This window comes from Sorex fumeus, unplaced genomic scaffold (genome assembly GCF_029834395.1).
Source record: "Sorex fumeus unplaced genomic scaffold, SorFum_2.1 ptg000006l, whole genome shotgun sequence".
NCBI lineage: Eukaryota > Metazoa > Chordata > Mammalia > Eulipotyphla > Soricidae > Sorex > Sorex fumeus.
In genome coordinates this window covers 58,949,857-58,972,529 of record NW_026606063.1, presented here as the reverse complement: position 1 = coordinate 58,972,529, position 22,673 = coordinate 58,949,857, and the positions used below count along the sequence as shown (strand labels likewise).

The 22,673-nt window shown below is 43.5% G+C and overlaps 1 protein-coding gene and 1 pseudogene across 1 annotated transcript; one reads left to right on the top strand and one right to left on the bottom strand.

Annotated features, from left to right (window-relative positions):
- The first annotated feature begins 2,969 nt into the window (after nt 1–2,969).
- On the top strand, nt 2,970–3,100 carry LOC130038555 (uncharacterized; annotated as a pseudogene).
- Nucleotides 3,101–22,014: 18,914 nt separating this feature from the next.
- Nucleotides 22,015–22,387, bottom strand: LOC130035546 (60S ribosomal protein L35a). The gene has a single exon (XM_056127312.1). It carries the CDS (start codon nt 22,350–22,352, stop codon nt 22,020–22,022), a length of 333 nt encoding a protein of 110 aa, XP_055983287.1. The 5' UTR covers nt 22,353–22,387; the 3' UTR covers nt 22,015–22,019.
- Between the last annotated feature and the right edge of the window lie 286 nt (nt 22,388–22,673).

Genomic DNA, 22,673 nt, shown 5'->3' with positions numbered 1-22,673 from the left:
ATTTTTGACACCTTGGCAAATGAGACAGCGTCCCTGATTCTTGATCGTCGACGGATGTTGGAACTCTGGATTTTTTCTCTCATTTGAGTGAAACGTGATATTCCAAGCATAGCTCTTTCTATTCTTCTTTGGGAGACCTGAATAGCATTCTCATCCTGTTTGCGTAGGGCCCAGGTCTCTGAGGCATATGTTAATGCAGGAAGAACAGTGGAATCAAAGAGATGTGCCCGGAGCCGGAGGTTCTTCGTCCTCTTAGCTATTTCTTCGACGTTCTTGAAGGCGTTCCAAGCCGCTCTCTTCCTCCTGCGCAGCTCGGGTGCCAGGTCATTTGTCATGTTGACTTCTCGACCTAGGTACACATAGCTGTTGCATTCGGAGATGGTCGTTCCGTTGAGAGCGAATGGGGCATCAGGAATGAGGCTGTTTTTCATAAACATTGTCTTCGTAAGATTCAGCTGTAGTCCTACCTTTCCACACTCACGGTCAAAGTCGGCCAGCATTTGTGCCGCTTGGCTGATGTTTGGTGTTATTAAAACAATGTCATCAGCAAAGCGGAGGTGGTGTAATTGCCGACCATCTATCTTTACTCCCATTCCTTCCCATTCCAGTCGTCGCATGATGTTCTCGAGGGTGGCACTGAAGAGTTTCGGTGAAATGGTATCACCCTGCCGAACCCCTCTCTTGACATCAACGATCACTTCTTTGTAGAATGGTGAGATCCTGGTAGTGAATCCACAATACAGCTCACGGAGGATCTTGATGTATTGGGCTTGAATGCCCTGATTGGCTAGGGCTTCAATGACCGCTTCTGTCTCATCAGAATCAAAGGCCTTCTTTAAATCAATGAAGGTTAAACAGAGCAGCATCTTGAACTCCCGAGAAACCTCAATAAGTTTGGTTATTGTGTGGATATGGTCGATGGTGCTGAATCCTTTGCGGAACCCTGCTTGCTCGCATGGTTGTCCTTCATCTAGTGTTCTGCCAATCCTATTTAGGATGACTCGAGTGAACAACTTGTAGATGACAGACAATAGGCAAATCGGGCGATAGTTGCCAATGTCATGGATGTCTCCCTTCTTGAACAGTAGTACGGTCCTGCTGGTTTTCCATTGGGACGGAACCTTGCATTCAGACAGGTAGCGTGTGAAGAGCCGAGCCAGTGTATTGATGAGTACTGACAGCAGGTTCTTCAGGTGTTCAGGTCTGACCTTGTCTGGGCCAGGTGCTGTTTGTTTCTTTACCGACGAAATGGCGTGTCAGATTTCGGAAGGGAGAACGTTGGGAATGACATATCCATCCTGTGGAATTTGGTATGTCGGCAAGTGGACATGGCTATCGAAGAGATTTGAGTAGAAGTCATGGATAATCTTCTCCATTGCCGTTCTGGAGGATGTGATGGATCCATCAGGATGTCAGAGGGCAGTCATCTTGGTCTTATAGTTGGCGAAGGACAGGCGGGCGTTACGAATACTTTTCCCGGCTTCTGCCGCATCTACCAGTACTTCTGCTCTTCTCTCTTTGAGGTCTTCCTTGATCGCATCTCTGCACTGCTTTGCGAGCTCGGACGTTAGCTTGCGGTTGCCTGAGGCATGCGCCAAACCACGCTGGCGAATTAGCTCAAGAGTTTTCGAAGACAGGCGTTTTTTTGGTGGCTATCTCTCTCTTGGCGTTCCTCGCACATTCATGGAGGTGCTGAACCAGTCGATCATATTCCTCGTCAATGTTGTCAACAATGGCATCTTCCCATGTTGCCGCAATAGTGCCAAAGAGTTCCCAGTTGGTGGTCATTCTGGGAGTTCTCTTTTTGAACTTTGCAGCCCTTTCTCCCCGCTCTGTGAAGTAGAATTTTGCATGAAGTAGACGGTGGTCTGATCCCGTTCGAAATTTTAGGACAACAGCGACATCGGTCAGGCAAAACCGTCGATTGAATATGATGTGGTCTATTTCGTTGTGGAATCGTCCACCGGGAGACTCCCATGTTCAACGTTTAGATTCTGCCTTCTGGAACTGTGAGTTACCATGGATGGTCTTGGTCGACATGATGAACTCAGACAGTCTCTCACCCTGTTCGTTCCATTCTAGGCCATGGGTCCCGATGTGAAGTTCTTCAGCTGATTTTCTCGGTCCTATCTTGGCATTAAAATCACCCACAATGATCTTGTAGAAAGTGTGGTCTTCTTTATAGAACTTCTCCAGCTCCATGTAGAACTTCTCGATTTCTCTTTCATCATAATGAGATGTTGGTGCGTAGACAACGAAGATAGAAACTGCAGGCAGTTAGCCACATCTATTCAAATGTAAACGTCCGATTCGCCTTGTTAGGCATTCGAATGAATCAATGCTCTTGGCCAAGTTTGTGTTGACAAGGACACAGACGCCTCCGACATCTCTTTTATCGCATATTCCGAGGAACAATTCTTCTCCAGTGTCGAAAACGGCATGGTGAGATTCGTGCCTTCTTGTCTCGGTCAGACCAATGATGTCGTACTTGATCATTCACGCTTGTACCATCAGCTCCTCAATGGATGCATCTGATGCTAGTGTACGTGCATTGAAAGTACAGACAATCATTTTTGTCTTCCTTCGTTGTGGCAGCCTAGTTCAGCCTTGAGATTTTGTCGGCCTCTCCTTTCTCATCCTTCTCAGTGCTGCCATCTCGGTGAAGCCTTCAGGGTCAGGTGAATGAGACCAGTTGTAGTTACTGGTTTTGGCATATCAAATACACAACGGATAGTTTGCCAGGCTCTTCCGTGCGGGCGGAATACTCTCGGTAGCTTGCCAGTCTTTCCGAGAGGGATAGAGGCTTTTAGGTGACCTCTAATCACCCTTGTAGGTGTTACCATATTTGAACCCTATCAAATATGGTACGACAATTCCTGAAGATGGGTATTTAGTGTCTAATGATGTGTCGCACGGCCACGTCCAGAAAGCGTCCTGAAGTGTGGCGACAGCTGGGTAATGGCAGTAGTGTCACTTCTCGGCCTTTTGGCTAAGATCAAGTGTAGTATAAAACAACAGTCTGAATTAATTTTATGCATCAGTTTGACTGTCAAGGATGCCGCGATAGCCAGTAAAACAACATGTCTAGGTGTGTCCATGAAGGTGAGATCAACCCTGAATGAGCAACAGTAAGCAAGGTCACTCACCAATGTGAGACGACATCTTTCCATCTGTTGAGAGTCGGAATAGAAGAAAAAATCTGAAGAAAGGCAGATTTGAATTTTTTCTCTCTGCTTAAGTTGACCATCTTTCTTCTGCTCTTCTTAAACATTTCAAGCTCTGGGACTAGAGCTTTCAGACACATAACAGCCTTTATACCATCACAAACATACACTTGCTCACAGGCACACCTCCCTTCCTCAGACCTTTGGGCTCAGAATGGCACCATTGACTTTCCTGAATCTCCAGCTTCCACATGACAGATGGTGAAACTTCTGCTTTCAACTGCCAAAGTGAATTTATTCCTACAAAATTTTTTTTCTTTCTATATATGTGCATCTGTGTGTGTTGCAGAAATTGTCTGCTGCATATTGGTACCATTTTTCTGGCGATTGCTAATAAAATGTTCCCACAGGAAAGAGATGCTAAAATTTCAGCTTCCTCATGCTGGTATTGATCTCTCAGGGGAGCTGAGATAACGGGAAAACTGGCCCTAGTGGGAAAGTAGAATAAGTGTTAACCAAGCCTTCATGTGATCACGTGGTGATTGGGAAGCTACCACTCAGATTCTTGTTTCTCGAGCAGGGAGTGAGGTCATGCCCAACTCTCATATCTGAGGTTCAAGATTTCTGCCTTCACCCTGATGCCAAGGGCCCAGGATCACAAGGGAGAAGAACAAATGAGGGGAGAACAGTCCTGAACACCAGTCTCTAGAAGCAGGACAATCTGTGCCCATTTGTTTGCATTGTTCATCCAGGATGGACGCGTCCAAGTCAAGCATGTGGATGCAGGAGGAGTTTCTGAGGCTTTGAAATCCCAAGAGAGAAAATAAATCCAGGAATTTAAAGACAAAATTTCAGCTCAAGGCATCTTTACAATGCCAAAGCCAACCCCAGGGTCTTTGTCATCTTCTTCGGAGTAGTGTGGCTGAAGAATCTGGCCAAAAAGATGAATCCTGTGTGAGGGGACCACTGGTCCCAGTTTACCCAGGACAAAAAAATCTTCCAGGAAGCAGGAATTAAGGGATTGATAATCAGAAAATAATCAAGCCAGAACAAGTTGGTCACTCAAACTGGGATCTACAAGGAAGAGGCATGCAGGATGTAATTCATCTGAGGTCTCTATCCATGCTCTGAACATCTGGGAAAAGTTCATGCTCTCACCAGAAGTACCTACTGAATGAAAACTACTACTCATGGCTCTGTCTAGGCCTCTTCTCTTTCAGGTCCTGGGTCAATATGATCCCATCTCCTCCCTCCTCCCGCTTAGCCCCATCTTGGCCACTGCTCTGTGCTCCACTGGCAGCCCAGAAAGGAGACCACAGGAGTCCTTGGCTTCTCCTAGCCCTGCCTGCCACATATTTTATTCAAAGCACTGTGTTGGCAAACAAACAAGGAAGGCCTAGTACTGCAGTATGACACTCTCAAAGAGAATAAATCACTAGTGTATCTTTCAAAGTTACAATCCTGAGAGGACTTAAGATGAGCAAACTAGGATTTAAAAACCGATATTTTACTCAGAAAGAAAACATTCTTTCCATTATGTTTTTTTTTGTTAGAATATCCTGCTCTCAGAGGTATAGCATGTCCTCCAGGGGCAAACATTGAAGCATGATTGTTTAATACCTTCCACATGCTGTGTGCTTCTAGCAAAATCTCACTTACTGTGGGAAAAAGCACATATGTCCGCCAAACCACCAAAAATGATGGGAAAGAAGTTTTTTGAACTTACACCCTGAACTCTGCCTGGGCCAAGGTATGTGAAAATTTTTCAACCTGGTTTCAAAGCCTTGACTCACTCTGGCTTATAACTTTTAAGCCTTTGTTTCCTCATCTGTGAAACTGCATCCCTACCTCATATAGCAATTTGCCTGGGGGTTGACATTGAGCAATGTTGCACAGCTAGTCCAGTCTCCCTCCTGAAGACGCCATATTGAATAGGAAACCTCCCAGATAATTGTGGAGGAAGCTTCATAAATTCTGGCAGCTACAAGGAGTAAAAAGCCCTCGGGAACTGATCTGGCTACAGTTTTACAGGTCAGAAGATAAAAGTCCCAAGAAAGACTGGGATCAGCTCAGGGTCAACCACCGGAAGCAGAGATGAGCTCTCTCTAGACACCATGTCTAACGATATTCCCAAACGTAGCTGGCTCTTAGGCTCCTGTAGGCTGTGGAAATATAGTCAAAAAGGAAATCAGTGGCGGGGGGCTAGAGCGATAGCACAGCGGGTAAGGTGTTTGCCTTGCACGTGGCTGACCAGGGTTCGATTCCCAGTGTCCCATCTGATTCCCCCAAGGGCCGCCAGGAGTAATTCCTGAGTGCAGTGGAGAGCCAGGAGTAACCCCTGAGCATCTCCGGGTGTGACCCCAAAAAACAAAAAACAAAAAAAAAAGGAAATCAGAGGAACGTTGTGTTTGTTTTTGTATTTTTTCTTGATGTGTGAGTGTTTATTTTATTTTTTAATGAGACTTCTTCCATGTAGGCTAGTATGCAAAACTCATAGGATGTAAAACTAAGAGTTCTCAAGGCTAAGAATCATAATCATTTCCATTTTGTATATACTGCAATCTCTTCTTTGAGTCCTTTGCTTTCTCGGAATAGAAGTTTCATCTTCATTTATTGAATTCAACACTCCATCCCTGGGGTTCACCTGGGCTGGGCATTGCCAGTATCATGATGAGGGACAGGCAGGTGACATCTTCCACAGGGTCTGGCCACTTGGAGGCCTGGCTTTAGTTTCTTCTGTCTCCAGTCACTGGACCTTCGGGGGTGGGGATGGAATAAGTCTCCCTCATGGCCCCTGTGTCTTCCTGGGAAAGACCTCAGTGGAAAGTAGCCTCCTAAGAGTCCAATAATTATCTTGAGGCTTCCAGTCTAGAGCTTCTGGGGAGACAGACAGACAGAGAGAGAGAGAGAGAGAGAGAGAGAGAGAGAGAGAGAGAGAGAGAGAGAAGGACCAGTCACATCTTTGCAACTGGATGCCAGAAGAAAACAGCTATGGGAAAAAAGCAACTTTGGAACAATGAAAAACATCTTTGCCAAGTTCTCCTCATATTGGCTGCAGGCAGGGTTAGAAAGCCATAGGTTATGCTATAGTTCTGTGGGCCTTCAGGAAATTGCATGTAGACACAAGGTCAGAAGTTTCCTTAAATTCTCCAGCTTGTTTCCAGGGAGGATTTTGAACCCATCAAACTGTCACCCACACTGGTCCATCTTGCCCCATGTACAGCACCAGACGGTCCTCTGTCACTGAAGACAGGATTACTGAGGAGTGAGGTGGCAGTCAATAGTGAGATGGACAAAAACAATAGAAAGAAAAAATGAGAGCTAGAGAAACGGCTGTTTGGATGTTCTTTAGGATATATGCATAGTTGCTCATGTAGCCCATTGTTTAGAACCCCTTCTGTGGTTTCTGTTGTGAACCATTTTTCATCCCAAACTAAATTCTTTGAAGGTAGGGAGAACTGTGTGTACGTGCAAAATTCACTGTGCCTTATCCATCTTAGACAATCAATAAATGCTTTATGAATAAATCAGAAAGTGCCTAAGACTAAAAATATCTTATTTTCAGACAGGTGATTTGGGCAAAGAACATGTGTTGTGTACGCATCTGGAAACCACAACATTTAAAATTTAAAATAAATTATTTTTAGAAGCCAGTAAATGCCTGCTTAAAAAAATTTCTAAAAGAATGAGCAGCAGAGAAGTAGGGAAAAAATATCAAAGCACTCGCTTTTCCCCATGGTTTTCCCCTGAGACACCCACTGTTAACACTTCATACTTCATTTCATTAAAAAAAAAAAAGGAAAAAGAAAAAGTGCTGAATAAAGGTGGTGAAATTGACAGCTATTCTGTTTTTAACTTAAATTTTTTCTCACTTAAATTTTAATTTCCTCTATGCCTGTTATCATATCTTCTTTAGTCTGTTTTTATAGTGCTCAAATATTTATTGAGTTGAACTTACAGGGTTTTTCATGAGAAATTTACACGCACTGGAGCACACGTGTCTAAGTAGAGCTGAGCTAATAAAGAGCATTGCCATATTTCCAGTCAGTCCTTCCTGGCCAAGTAGCTATCATGGTTTTTATCTTCTTCCACTTGTAGATTAGATTTTCTGGTGCTGGATTTCCATATAAACACTTAAGACATGTCTGTCTCTGTGTTCTTCTGTTTAACATAATATTTCTGATCCAGCCTTGTTGCTGTGCATACCTGTCATTTTAGTCCTCTTTATTATTGTGCAGGATTCCATTTTATGAAGATAGCACCATTTGCTTCTCCATTGTCCTATTCATGAAGAGTTGTCATGTCCCTTGTTTTACCATCCATTCATTCAACTTCTTTTTTTTCATGTAGAAGTACTGCTATTTATTCAGCAGCCATTGATTAAAGTGATTGAATTGGGCATAAACTCTACCCATTCAGCTTCTTTGACTATTGTATTTTGAGTCTTGTAAGGGACATATGGTTTCTTCTCTCTTGGGGAAATATTTAGACCAAGAACTGCCAGGTCATAGGGAAAGTATGTAGTCTTTGAGTATGCCACATCCTTACTTATATCTGGGCATGACTGACCCTTTATTTGTAGGTAGCTCTATCATGATTTCCGTTCTCATTTTCTTGATGACTAATATTGGAGCAACCTTCAAAGATTCTATTTCCAATTTATATGTTGTCTTTTGTGAAGTATCATTTTTTTTGTTTTGTTTTGGCTTTGTTTGGTGCCACACCTGGTTATGCTCAGTTATTACTCCTTGATCTGTGTTCCGGGAAGGCCTCAGTGGACCACAAGGGATGTCAGGGATCAAAATTGGGGAGGCCATGTACAAAGCAAGTGTCTTACCTGCTGTACATCCCATCAATCTTTTTAACTATTTTGATTGCATTGTATTTCCACTATTGGTTTGAAATAGTTCTTTATATATCTAGGAAGTTCAGAATCTTTTGAGATGTTTTGGAAACCTTTCCTCCCAATATCAGCTTCCCAGTTTTGGTTCTTAATGCTATCTTTTACCAGTAGATTTAAATTTTTATCAACACCAATTTATTGATTTCTTTATATTTTTTCTTTCCTTTTTCTATTTCTTTTTTCCTTTTTTTTTTGTTTTTTTGTTTTTTGCTTTTTGGGTCATACTCAGCGATGCTCAGGGGTTACTCCTGGCTCTGCACTCAGGAATTACTCCTGGCGGTGCACCATATGGGATGCCAGGAATTGAACCTGTGGGCCGTGTGCAAGGCAAATGCTCTACCAGCTGTGCTATCGCTCCGGCCCCGCCCTCTTTCTTTCTTTGCGGTTTCTCCAACACTCCCTAGCCCCAAGTTAAGATATGTTTATGCATATTTTTTCACTTTTTTCTCTAAAAGTTTTCTGACTATACATTTCGGTTTGCGATTAAAATTAATGTTTCTATTTGGTGTGAGAATGGAATAGAGGACTTTTTTTAATCTACGAAGATCTAGTTAATACAGCTCTACTTGAAAAGAAAAAACTTTTCTTGTCCTATGAATGCTTTGGCACCTTTCACAAAAATCTAATGAACTGTCAGTGTTGGCCTATTTCCAGGGTGCTTATTATTCTGTTACTAATCTGTTGGTTATTATTCTGTTACTAATCTGTTGGTCCTTATGCCAGTTCTTCACTGTTGATCTCTGTCTTGTCATGTTTTAAAGTCAGATAGCATAAAGGGCTCAAAAGACAGTGCCAGAGTTAAGGTGATTGACACACCTAACCTTGTTTGTAGCATTGCATTTTAAAGTTTTTACAAAAGATTCCTGGTAGCATCATGATTAGGATGTTAGTCACCTTTTAGATTACTTGACATCCTGGCAATATTGAATCTTCCAATCTTCAAACATGGGTAGGTCTTTCTGTTTATTTGGGTCTTCTTAATTTTTCTCAGTAATGTTGTGTGTTCTTCCATAAGAGATGCCTCACCCATCTTGTGTTAAATTTATTTTTGAGTTCCTCATGTTTAATTATTAGTTATGTTGTATTATTAGAAACAAATTACATTTACTTTCTAAATTCCATTTTTCAATATTTTTGCTGTAGTGTATAAAATATTCATATTTTATATGATATATGTTGATATTATTTTATATATTTAAGTGTGTGTGTGTGTGTGAATGTATGTGTGTGTGTGTTTGTGTGTGTGGTGGGTGGTGGTGGTGTCATGGATTGAATCCACGGCCTCATATGAATAAATGCTCTACTGGCCCACTACTGATATTTTTTAATATTAGCCCTGCTACAACCTTGCTTAATTAAGTTGTGAGTTCTAGTAGTTATTTTGTTTTTTGGACAGCTTAAGATTGCTCATAAATCATCTCATGTGTAGAGATAGTTCTAATTCTTGTCCAATATCTTTGTCTTCACTTCTCTTATTTACATTAGTGCAGTGATTGAGACTTTTAGTTCAATGTCGAATAAAATTAATGGCAATAAATATCTTAGCTTATCCCTGATTTTGGGGGAAAAACTGCTAAGTAACTAATATTTAAGCATTAAGTATGAAGCTAGTTGCCTTTTCTCAAATTGAAGTTCTCTTCTGTTATTGTTTTCTAGGAGTTTTTATTTTTTACTTTACTTATTTGTTGATTCACTTTTTGAATCACACCTAGCAATGCTCAGGGGCTACTCCTGGCTTTGAACTCAGGAATTACTCCTGGTGGTGCTCAGGGGACCATATGGGTTGTCGGGGATTGAATCCAAGTCAGCTGCATGAGAGACAAACACCCTACTCTCTGTATTGCTGCTCTGGCCCCTAAGAGTATTAAGAATGAGTTTAAATGTTTTTCTGCATGATCAAAATCATATACTTTTTCTATTGCTCTTATGATCATATTTCTTGATTTTTATTATTAGTCAAACCATGCACTTCTGGTATGATTTTTTATTCATAACCCACTTATACGTGTCTAGTCCATCTGATTTTCGAAGCCTTGGCAAACGAGACACATAACATGATTTGAAGATGACCACTGGACTAGAGCTGTTACCAACTGGATTCGACGAGACGTCAAAAGAATGTGTGGCTGCCCACCTATGAGATGGTTAGACTTCTTCGTCAAGACCCTGGTTTTAGGCTCTTCGTATTCCTGGAGCGAGCAGATGACACTAGACTATACTAGCATGTGACAGGGATGAATGGAGATGTTATTGGAGCCCACTCAAGCAAATCCATGATTAACAGAATGTCAAGTGATCAAGTGAACCCACTTATTCATTACTGGTATAAATTCTGAATCATTCAACTTGCTGATATTTTGTTTGAAATATCTTCACTTTAAGACCATTGAGAGAGAATAGGGGTTAAGATGTGTGCCTTGATACATCTTGTGTTTATGAGAAACAGCCTTGTTCCTGATGCCCCATTTGCTCTCAATGGAACGACCATCTCCGAATGCAACAGCTATGTGTACCTAGGTCGAGAGGTCAACATGACAAATGACCTGACACCCGAGCTGCGCAGGAGGAAGAGAGCGGCTTGGAACGCCTTCAAGAAAGTCGAAGAAATAGCTAAGAGGACGAAGAACCTCCGGCTCCGGGCACATCTCTTTGATTCCACTGTTCTTCCTGCATTAACATATGCCTCAGAGACCTGGGCCCTACGCAAACAGGATGAGAATGCTATTCAGGTCTCCCAAAGAAGAATAGAAAGAGCTATGCTTGGAATATCACGTTTCACTCAAATGAGAGAACGAATCCGGAGTTCTGACATCCGTCGACGATCAAGGATCAGGGACGCTGTCTCATTTGCCAAGGTGTCGAAAATCAGATGGGCTGGTCACGTAATGAGATTTAAAGACGACCGTTGGACTAGAGCTGTTACTGATTGGATTCCACGGGATGTCAAAAGACCGCGTGGCCGCCCACCTACCAGATGGTCAGACTTCTTTGTCAAGATCATGAACAATCGGTTTGAGGCCCTTCATGTTCCCGGAGCTAACAGATGCCATTGGGCTACACTAGCACGTGACAGGGACAAATGGAGACGTTACTGGCGCCCGCTCGAGCAAATCGACGACTAACGGGAAGTTAAGTGATTAAGTGATGTGTGCCTTGCCTGTAGCCAACCACCTGGTTTGATTACTATCACCACATGTTCCCTTGAGCATCACTAGGTGCAGCTTAGAGACCCCTGGATACAGCCCTGGATTTCCCTGAGCACAGCCAAGTGGCCCTGGTAAACCCTGGTACACAGGCCAAGAGAATCACCACGTCCTCAGGTCCTCATCTTGAAGTCAGTCATTGAACCACTTACTTCAATGGCTGAATATTACTGGGAAGGACCCCTGCATCTCCGAGCACTGCTTGGAGGCTCCCAAACATCACATCCACAATCCCCAACCATGTTCCTGTTTGCTTGGTTAGGTTTTTTTTTTCCCCACACCTAGCAGTACTCAGGGGTTGGTTACTCCTGGTTCTGTACTCAGGAATTACTCCTGGTGGGGCTCAGGGGACCACATGTACCCAGGTCAACCACATGCAAGGCAAAGGTCATACCCACTGTACTATCACTCCAGACCCCCTATTTTCATTTTTAAATTAGGCTATTTTTTTTCTCATTTGGGCACAAATTCTCATTTAGGCAATGTTAAAATAGCTTAACCTTTGAAATGGTTAAATGGTATGAATGGAAATATTTGTAAAGTGTAAAGTGCTTTACAAATGTTAACTATTATTTATGATTTGGGCTGGAGAGATAGCACAGCGGTAGGGCATTCGCCTTACAAGCGGCCAACAAGGCCGACCCAGGTTCGATTCCTCCGCCCCTCTCGGAGAGCCCGGCAAGCTACCGAGCGTATTCGATATGCCAGACACAGTAATAACAAAGCCTCCAATGGAGACGTTACTGGGTCCGCTCGAGCAAATTGACGATCAACGGGAGGGCCTTTACCTTTAGGGCTGGAGCGATAGCACAGCGGGTAGGGCGTTCGCCTTACAAGCGGCCAACATGGCCGACCCGAGTTCGATTCCTCTGCCCCTCTCGGAGAGCCCGGCAAGCTACCGAGAGTATTTGATATGCCAGACACAGTAACAACAAAGTCTCCAATGGAGACGTTACTGGGCCAGCTCGAGCAAATGGACGATCAACGGGAGGGCCTCGAGCAATTTATGATTTACATGCATATAAATGTTAACTATTATTATGATTTATATGCCTATGCAAACATAGGTTCTATTCTCCAACTTACTCAATGACTTCTTTTTCTTCTTACATTCACTTTTCCTCTATCGATTCTTTCTCTGTCTTTTCAATAGAAAGGTTTTATTGGAAAGTAGAAGAGAAAGAAACTCCCAGCCTAGGAAGAACTTGGTAAAGGATTAAGCTCTCTATCAATTCTTTCTGAGGATGAAATAAACAATTGGTATTAAGTTCTTCGTCTTCAGTTCCTGGTCCTAAAGTTCTTGGTAAAAAGATTTGTTTGTATTATTTTTTTAAATAATTCACCTTAAAAAAGATTTCTTAGTTTCACTTTTGGCAGGAGAGGGAGACCACACTCAGCTGTGCTCAAGGCTTTCACCTGGCTCCAGCTCAGGGATCACTCCTGGAGGAGCATAGGGGATCATTTGGGGTGCCAGTGTTCAAACCTGCACCAGCTGCTGCAAGGCAAGCACCTTACTCGCTGCACTATCTCTCAGGTTTCAACACTTTAACTTTTTAAAAAGATTTTATTCAGAACTGAAATCTGAGAGAGAGAGAGAGAGAGAGAGAGAGAGAGAGAGAGAGAGAGAAGTTTGAAATTTCTTGGGCATTGACTAGTGGCTAATCTGATGTGGAAGCCTTTATCCAATTTATTTTAGTGCACAGAGCTGAGGGTTTCCTTTCTCTAAGAGGCTCGTGTACATGCTGTGGTCCATGTACATGCAGGAAAGAGCTCTCTGTCTGTGCTGACAGTTGTACACAGCTTTTAAAATTCCTAGGCAGGGGAGCGACCACTCCATGGGTTTAGCAGGCAGGAGGTTCAGGTTCAATCCCAGGCCTCAAATATGGTCTCCCAAATACTTCCAGAAGTGAGCTCTGAAGGCAGAGCCTGGAGTGGCCCCCAAGCACCATAGGCCTAAAATACTTTACCTTAAACGTTCTTATGCTAATAATTTTCTAGGATGATCCTCCCAAGCAGTGCTCAGAAATTCTGGGGGCTACTTCCAATGATACTCAACTAAACTGCCTGGCTGCTTAAGGGTTGTGGGAGAGGTGCTAAGGGCCATGAGGGTCATAGTCAATGGTGCTCAAGGGACCATGCAGTACTAGGGACCAAACACAAGCCTGTATGTATGCCAGGCACAACACTCCAGTGATCCCTGACTATCTCCCTGACCCCTAGGACTAGCATCATGGTTATACTCATTAACAGTGTTTGGTCCATGATGGACCGTACACTCTACTGTAGTAGCAGAGGTAAATAGTGTGAAACAGTCCATCTCTGTTTGTAAGATTATACTCAGAGTCACACAATGAAGAAAATCACCTAATGATGTGTGTCTTAAATGACACTCACCTAGACTTGGATCAGTCACAAATTTTGGTTAGATGTGAAAGAACTATTTTCCAGAAACCTTTAAGACTTACCAGCCAGGATGATTGTGTGTCATCATCACACAGAGACTCTTTCATTTTTTCAATCTCTTTATTTTTTGTTTGTTTATTTGGTTTGACCCGAGTTCGATTCCTCCGCCCCTCTCGGAGAGCCCGGCAAGCTACCGAGAGTATTCGATATGCCAGACACAGTAACAACAAAGTCTCCAATGGAGACATTACTGGGCCTGCTCGAGCAAATCGACAATCAACGGGAGGGCCTTTACCTTTACCTTATTTGGTTGGTTTTGGGGCCACAACCAGTAAGAAGTAAGCTCAGGGATTACTTCTGGCTCTGTGCTCAGGTATCATTCCTGGAAGAGCTGGGAGATATAGGGTACCAGGGATAGATCCCGGGTTGTCTGCATTCAAGGCAAGTGTGCTATCTCTCTGGCCCCTTAATCTCTTTGTATATGTCCATCTTCACAACCCCCCAATTTACAGATGAAGAACAAGTGAGCATATGACCACTTCTCATGACTCTTCCTCTGCACTCCAGTACTCCTCCTGGGTTGGGGTGCCACCTCACCCACAATCCCAGGATGAAAACCTCATTCTATCTTCTTTCGTCTTCCAAACCCCCTCCTCATCTCCTCTCCTTCTTTTATTCCCCACCTCAGAAATTGGGCTAGGGCCAAAGCAATAGTACAGTGGGTTGCAGCCTTGCAGAGGGCAGGCTAGGGCTGGATCCCTGGCATCCCAAATAGTCCCCTGAGCACTACCAGAGTAATTCCCATATAAAGAGCCAGAAACAACTCCTGAATACCACCAGGTGTGAACCAAAAACAAAAAAGGTGAGTAATGGGGCTAATTTTGTCCTCAGAAATCCTGTGTGGTAGTTGTAGGGACTGTGTAAAAGGACAGTGTCTTTTTTTTTTTCCTTTTTTGTGTCACATCCAGCGATGCTCAGGGGTTACTCCTGGCTTTGCACTCAGGAATTACTCCTGGCAGTGCTCCGGGGACCATATGGGATGCCAGGGATCGAACCCGAGTCGGCCGCGTGCAAGGCAAATGCCCTACCCACTGTGCTATCACTCCACCCCCCCCCCCCACCAGGACGGTGTCTTTTACCAAATGCCTATGGGAAGAGTACACCATCCTGCTCTCTCTCTCTCTGCTAGTCTCTTTGTCTTTGCAGCAGAGGGGAAGCAGTCTCAGAGCCCTGCCATGGTACCCGTGGGGAGGAGAGAAGATGTCAAGGATGAAGGAGATGGGCCAAGCTCAGGGTTTGTATGTGAGAGTGGTCAGTCCAAGGCTGCTGGAGAATAGCAAGAAAGCACAGCAGCCCACAAGACTTGTTAAAAATCGTGATTGTGGTGGGAACATCAGACTCGTGGTCCCTCCAGAGAGGGCTGAAACAGAAGCTTCAATAAGCAGGGTCACCCATGAGCAAGCTCATTTCTTGGAAAAGGGATTTTCAGAGAGTTCTCAGAACACATAAATAGCAGGAACATAAAGACAAAGGTAACCATTCAAGGAAAGGAGAAGTATATTCTCAAAAATTACACTCCAAGCCAGAGCTGTGGTTCAGAAAGGGGGTTTTATGTTGTTGCTGTTGTTGTTTCAGTTTTAGCCTCAAAAGGATGTGCTCTTCTCCTATAAACAGTCTTTCTGCTCCGAGTAAGACACAGTGAACATGGTCATCTAGACACTGGCCTAGGCAGACACAGAAGACCTATCCTGGCCAGTCTTGGGAGATATGCAAATAAATTTTTCTACTTAGAAGCAAGAATCTGGGAAATGTTTCCAGATTTGCAATCTTCCCTGCTGACTTTCTGTTACTAGATTGACTGCTTCTTTGAGGGACCAAAAATCTAAGATAAAAGTTGATTCCCTAACCCAGGGTGGCTGTGCTGCCAGAACTTGATGGATTCCTAGATGAATCCTTTCCGCCCCATCACTGCTTCCTGTTGAATCCCTGTGTCCATATCTGCATCATCTAGTTCATGACCCCCACGGCTCACTGCCATGATCCTGGGCAAGCCTCTGGCAGCCTGCTTTGTGTTGATCTCAGAGAGAAAACTTTTTTCTGAGTACAGTGAGAGCCTAATTGGGGAAGAACTTTAAAGAGACCAAAGCTCACAATCCCCTTTCTTCTTCCCTTCAAACCAGAAAACCAGGCCCTGTAGACAAAGAAAAGTCAGTCCCATTTCAAGAGCAGCAGTGTAAAGGAAGAAATAGCTGGAGGGGAAACTTTCTCATAGGCACTGTGGATCTCTTCCTCAGGACAGAAACTAAGCAGCCTTGGTCATTGAATCTGTTTGTCCAAAGGACGCTTAGGTGTAGTTGGAGATAAAGAGGAAAGGAGGACAAAGGAAGGATCAAAATGTGGGTCTGTAGGCTTTGTCCCTAGGCACTTTGTCCCTAGGCAATGCTTGCATCTACAAACTTATACACACACACACACACACACACACACACACACACACACACGATAGGCAAGGAAGCACTGACAGATGTCCAAGGGTCTGCTGGGCTCGATTCACCTTCTGTGCAGGGAACTTCCTAAGCAGTGGCTCAAATTCAAGGGGGTTCCAGTGAGCATCTCAAGTTGGGTCCATTTCCCTATCTTGAGTTTGGTTAAGATTAGCATATGCCATTTAAAGATTACCTCTAGGCAATTCTCAATTAGCAAGTTTTAAACCACTGTTTTCTTGACATTTAGGAATGCAGACAGAAGAGACTTATCTACTTTGATAGTTTGTAAATGCTACTTGGTTTTCCTATTTTTTACAGCTGTCACAACACATCTTTTGTGTCATCAGAATCTTTTTGTATTCTGCCAGTTTGTTAGCAAATAGTTCATTTCTCCTTGAGGGAAGTTGTGTCCCAAGAAGTTCAACTGTAGAGCTCAAGGGAGGATTAGGATGACTAAATTTTTTATGGCAGAGCCTAGTAAGCCACCCTTGGCGTATTTGATATGCCAAAAACAGTAACAATGACGGGTCTCATTCCCTTGACCCCGAAAGAGCCTCCAATATCACAGCATTGGGAAAGAGTAAGGAGAGGCTGCTAAAATCTCAGGGCTGGGACGAATGGAGATGTAACTGATGCCTGCTCGAGTAAATTAATGAAAAACAGGATGACAGTGATGCAGTGATACAGTGAATTTTTTTTTTTTTTGCTTTCATCCCTTATGGGTATAATGATTATATCCACTGTGTTGACACTATAGCAATATGATTTTTTGTTTATTTTATTTTACACTGTGCTTGGGACAGAGAAGAGGAGGATCAAATTCAGAGCCTTAGTATATGATGCTCCAATAATGTGGCATATCAAAAGTCCATGAATAGTCTAGATTACTACATTCAACCCTTGGCATTGCCAGGATAGTTTGTATTTTTCTCTGCCTCTTATTCATAATATTCTCAGCATCTAAATTCAGAATGGTCTGAGACCAAGGCTCTTCCCCAGATAACAACTGGTACTTCAAACTACATTGTTCAAAAATATGAAGCCAAGGTGCACTCTGTACTGCCAGATATCCTAGAAGGATTTAACTCTAAAGCGACTTCTCTCTTCTACTACAAGTGTTCATAAACCCAAACAAGCCTTGCCTTAGCTTTGGGCATAGTACCTCAAAATCAATGGGGGATGAGCAGCAGGAGCATAGTGGGTGCTGACAGGTCACAAGGAAGAGAGCCAGCATCTCTGCATCCCAGGAGTCAAATGGTTAAGCCCAGGAAGCCAATGGAGTTGGGCTGGTCTGGCTGCCATTCACAAGCAGGGGCTCAACAAACTCAGGAGACAATGGTGTTTGCGATTACAAACTTGGGGGCCGGGGTAGTGGGGTGGAGAGCCCACTAACGTAAATACTAAAAGCAGGTCTCTGTACTCAAAGCCTCTCCCTCTTGCTTAACTTCTCCCTAAACATATGTGCTCCAAACTGTCACAAGATCTTGGGAAAGCACTAGCTTTGTCTGGGATAAACACCAGCCCCCATAGCACACCCAGTCATTACCAGATCGGCAATTCTTGTCTAGGTCTTGTGACTTTCTTTGGGTTTTCTCTGTCTTCTCACTCTCAAATCTTTCCCCTTTACTTTGATTATATTCACATAAACACTCAGCTTTGTAGCCTAATGCATTTTCCAACAGCACAAGTTTGTCCATCTGGCTTTCCGGGTCACTCCTGGCTGAATTTTCTTTGTGGCCTGCTGTCAAGTCTTGTCTGAATTCATCCCAGTTGCTCCAGCCTTTGCTGTGCTTCGCCTTCCCCCTCTCTCCTCCTCCTCCTCTCAGCAGGGAATTGATCTGAGGGTCCTGAGGGAGGAGATCTGAGGTTCCTCTAGTGGGCAAACAGGCTGGATAGATGACATAATCCCCTAGAAAGTCTTAGAAAAACAACCTTGCGGCTCTGGGCTCCCTCAAGCTCTCATTTTGGTTGTCTCAGGGCACCAGGCAGAAAGCCAGAGGACCCAGTTTTAGCCTCCAGACTTGCAGAGCTCCAGTGTGAGGCCTTTGGCTGCTGAGGGTGTCCCCTTTGCCAAGACTTCAGCCAGCAGAGCCTCACAGCCCATGGACTAGGAGACTCCCCTTCAGAGGTCCAAAGACCTGTTTCTGTTTGATCAAAGTTTGTTGACTGTAAGTCAAGTTACTCTTCTTATGTTAGAAATTGGATCTGTCTTCTGGAAAGGGCAGTTTCTTTGGAAAGCTGCATGCCTATTCTTCTGGGTTATTTTCAAAAGAGAAGTGGAAAGTCTTCAAGGAAAATGAAGACAAAGTACTGAAGAATGCTCAACTTCTAAAAGATAGGAGTGGAAAACCCAAATGTTTCTTCAGAGTGGAATGGAGAACCCATCATGGAATATTGCCTTGCCTGGGGGGAAAAATCCATAGGATGAATGCAAAGCTGTGAATGAACTTGACAGATATACGTGAAAGAAAAAAGACATAAAAGCACAAGGGAGCCCAGAGAGAGTAGAGCACTTGCCTTGCACATGATCAATCTGGGTTCGATTCCTGGCATCCCAATAAGAGAAGATTTGGAAGTATAAAATTTATTTGAAGAATTAATGCTGAAAACCTTTTGTTTTTAAAAACCTTTATACCATACCCCATGATGCTCAGGGGTTACTCCTGGCTCTGCACTCAGGGATCACTTCTGGTGGTGCTTTGAGGACTATGTAGGATGCTGGGGATAGAACCTGGGTCGCCAAGTGGAAGGCTAGCACCCTACCTGCTGTACTATCTCTCCAGCCCCAAAACTTTAAATATGCCAAAGACACAAACTCATAAATTCAAGAAGTATAACAAATTCAGGTCAGAATAAATTCAAATAATTTTTATACTTAGATGCAGCATAATTAAACTAAAGAAAAATTAAAATCAAGGAAAGTATTTTAAAAGCAGCCAGTAGAAGATAAAAGAACAATAAAAGAGTTGCAGATTTCTCCCCCCTCAAAATAATGGAAGACAGGGGGCTGGAGTGATAGTACTGCGGGTAGGGGGTTTGCCTTACACGCAGCTGACCCAGGTTTGATTCCCAGCATCCCATATGGTCCCCTGAGCACCACCAGGGGTAATTCCTGAGTGCAGAGCCAGGAGTAACCCCTGTGCATCACCGGGTGTGACCCCAAAAAGCAAAAAAATTAAAAAAATAATGAAAGACAGAGAGCAATGCATTAGCCACCAAGCAAAAATAAATTTAATTTACAAATTTATAAATTTATTAGGGGGACTCACACCTGGATGTGCTCAGGGCACAATCCTGTATCTGCATTCAAGGATTACGGGACCACATGTCAAGATCAAACCCAGGTAGGACACAGGCAAGGCAAGTACCTTATCTGCTGTCCTATCTTGCTCACCTGAAACAACCTTTTTTAAAACCTTTCATTTTGAAAGAATTGAGATTTATAAGAAACACAAAATATGTTGTCTTATGTGGCTTTCTTCATAAGCTTCCCAAAGTGGCTAACATCTTACTTATCCATAATATAATACCAAAACCAGAAAACTTCACCAGAAAGCTAGTATAAGGGTTAATTAAGGCTCTTGCCTGTGCATGTTGCTTGCCTTGGTTGAATCTCTGGCACTGTGCATGGAACCCCAGGTTTTGCCAGGAGCAACACCTGAGCACAGAGCCAGGAGTAAGCTGGGTGTGGCCCAACACCCCCATTCTCCACAGAATGTGGCACAATGTCACCCCCACCACCCCCACACATACACACACAGTAAAAAGACGGAAACTGGTACTGGTGCACATGTGTGTAGTTCTGTGCCACTTATCCTGAATGTTGATTCTTATCTGAACCACTGAAATTAAGACAGAAAGATAAGTTATTAGCATAGAGACTTCCCTCATGCTACCCTTTAGAGTCTCACCACTGCGCCCTCACCATTACAGCACCAGTGGCTCACATAATACCTGATTTGAAGCCCATCCTGAAGTAGTGAGAAGCCCACTTGGCATGGTGGATAATCATTCTCATACAGCTGAGGTTTTTCTGTCTTTTTTATTTTTTTTAGATTTTGGTTTGGTTTGAGTGTTTTATTTTTTTGTGGGTTTTTTGTTGTTGTTTTTGTTTTGCTTGCTTATTTGGTTTTGGGGCCACATCCAGTGGTGCTCAGAGTTTATTCCTGGTTTTATGTAGGATAACAATGGGTTTGTCCTTTCAGCCTTGCCACAGGGAAGTTAGTTTGCCTTAAAGCAATGTCTTTTCTGTATGGATACAGGAAGACGGTTAATATTATGCTTTGTAACTTGGGAGTTGATTGACTCTAATAATATTTACTCCTGGGCATCTGCTCTCAACTCAGTTGCCCTTAATTGCTAGCACCCCAAAAGAGGGTTCCGACGAGGGACTGAATGAATCTAGGGCAAGCTGTGAGCTACCCTGGCATTGAAATGGGCCAGGCCAAAGCACCACAATACTCAACTATAAGTTGAGAGAATGATCATAGACAAATGCTGTCATGATCCAAAAGTAACGAGACTAGGACCCTGCTGGGGTTAGGAAGACTAACCTGGCCTGAGGACTGTGATAAGACGTCCTCAGGAAGAACCAAACTTTTAAGTTGATATATCTCTTACTGTGCTCATACAGAATGACATTGCTAGAAATATTAGAAGTAGATTTACTACAACTATTTAAGTGGATTACTAGCTGAGGAAAGAAGAAAGCGACAAACCCTGAATGGGATCCCGCCCTTAAACGGATCTCCTAGTAATCCAGAGTAACCTCTTTAGATGAGATTTTATCCTTGAGTTAATCTCCTGGAGGAGTGGTCTTACCTCTCTTTGTTAATTTGTTAATGTTCAACCCACCTTTGTGTCACCACCCTATGTGAATTCTTTATAAACTAAGACTGTAAGAGCAGCAAGGAGCAGATTCAGAATCCAGGGGCCAGAGTTGGAATCCAGGAGCAGAGTCAGAATCCACAGGGAAAGAGTCAGAATCCAGAGCAAAGAGCTCCAGAGAGAGAGAGAGATCAAAGAGACCAGAGTAGAAACTACAGAGACAGAGTCAGAAATAGAGAGACAGACAGAAGAGAGCACAGCAGCATGCACAGAAGCAAAGCACAAAGGAGGAGCCATCCTGGTACAGTCCATGCACAGCAGCTTGAGAGCACTGAACGCAGTCAGCGAGAGAGCTACCCCAAGAGCCCTCCAACAACACATCATCTTCTTTGCGTCCCTTTCCCGCGCACACAGAAGAGATAGTTTTTACAGTTTTGTGCTAAGAGATCATTCCTGGAGGGAATTGGGGGACCATAGGAGATATCAGGGATCAAACCAGGTGTGTGGAGGGCAAGTTCCTTACCTGCTGCACTATCACTCCAGTCTCTGCTAATATTTTCTTAACCATGCTTATAGCTTACATCTGGACTGGAGATATAAGCCCTATATCCCACCTACCCTGGTTTGGTCCTGGACACCAAGTGCAGTCCCCAGAACAATGGGAGGAGTCACTCTGAGCACAGAACTAAGAAAAGCCCCTGAAAACCAAAATGTGTGACCAAAAAAAAAAAAAAAAAGTTTGTGTCTATATTCATGAGCAATATTGGGCTCTTGGTTTCAGTAGAAGAGTACTCCTGGCTCATAAAATGAAGAGGACGTATTTCTTCTGACATATTTCTTCCTTTCTCTACTATTTTCTAGATAAAACAGTATAATTAGTATTAAATCTTCTTTAACTGTTAATCAGGCCATCAATTCAGCACAAATAAGAAAGTAATTTGGAAACAGATCTTTATTGCTTTCTGTTCATATCATTTTATTTTTTTCCTTCTTCTTGCTTTGATTTTGCTCTTTTTTTCTAATTTTATTTAGCTTATATCCTTGAGGGGTACAGCATCACACGGATTCTGTGACCAATTGCTTTAGCAGGAAGGTTACTTCGGAACTTAGCTCGAACCATGCCACTGTTTCCATGGGCACGGGTCACCTTTCCCCAGATCACTCTGGTTTTGTTAGGTTTGCCACCAGGAGTCACTGTGTTGTTCTTGGCCTTGTAGACGTAGGCACACCTCTTGCCCAGGTAGAACTCGGTCTCGTCCCGCGCGTAGACGCCTTCGATTTTCAGCAGCGCCGTGTGCTCCCTCTGGTTCCGCAGCCCGCGCTTGTAGCCCGCGAAGATGGCCTTCGACCACAGCCTGCCGGCCATCGCGCCGCCCAGTCCACACCTCTGCAGGAGCGAAGATGGCGACATCTTATTATCTCATTCCTACTTTGGACAAACTTGCAGGCTGTCGAATGTAGCCTGCCCACAGGGCAGAGTCTGGCAAACTCCCCGTGGCCTACCAAATATGCCAAATACCAGTAACAATGATGGGTCTCATTCTCCTAAAGAGCCCTGAATATAATCTCAGGGCTAGGATGAAAGAGACGTTACTGGGGCCTGCTCGAGGCAATCGACGATTAACAGGATGATGAAATGAAAATGAAATGAAATATTTAGCTTACCTTGGGGGTTAGATAAATTTTC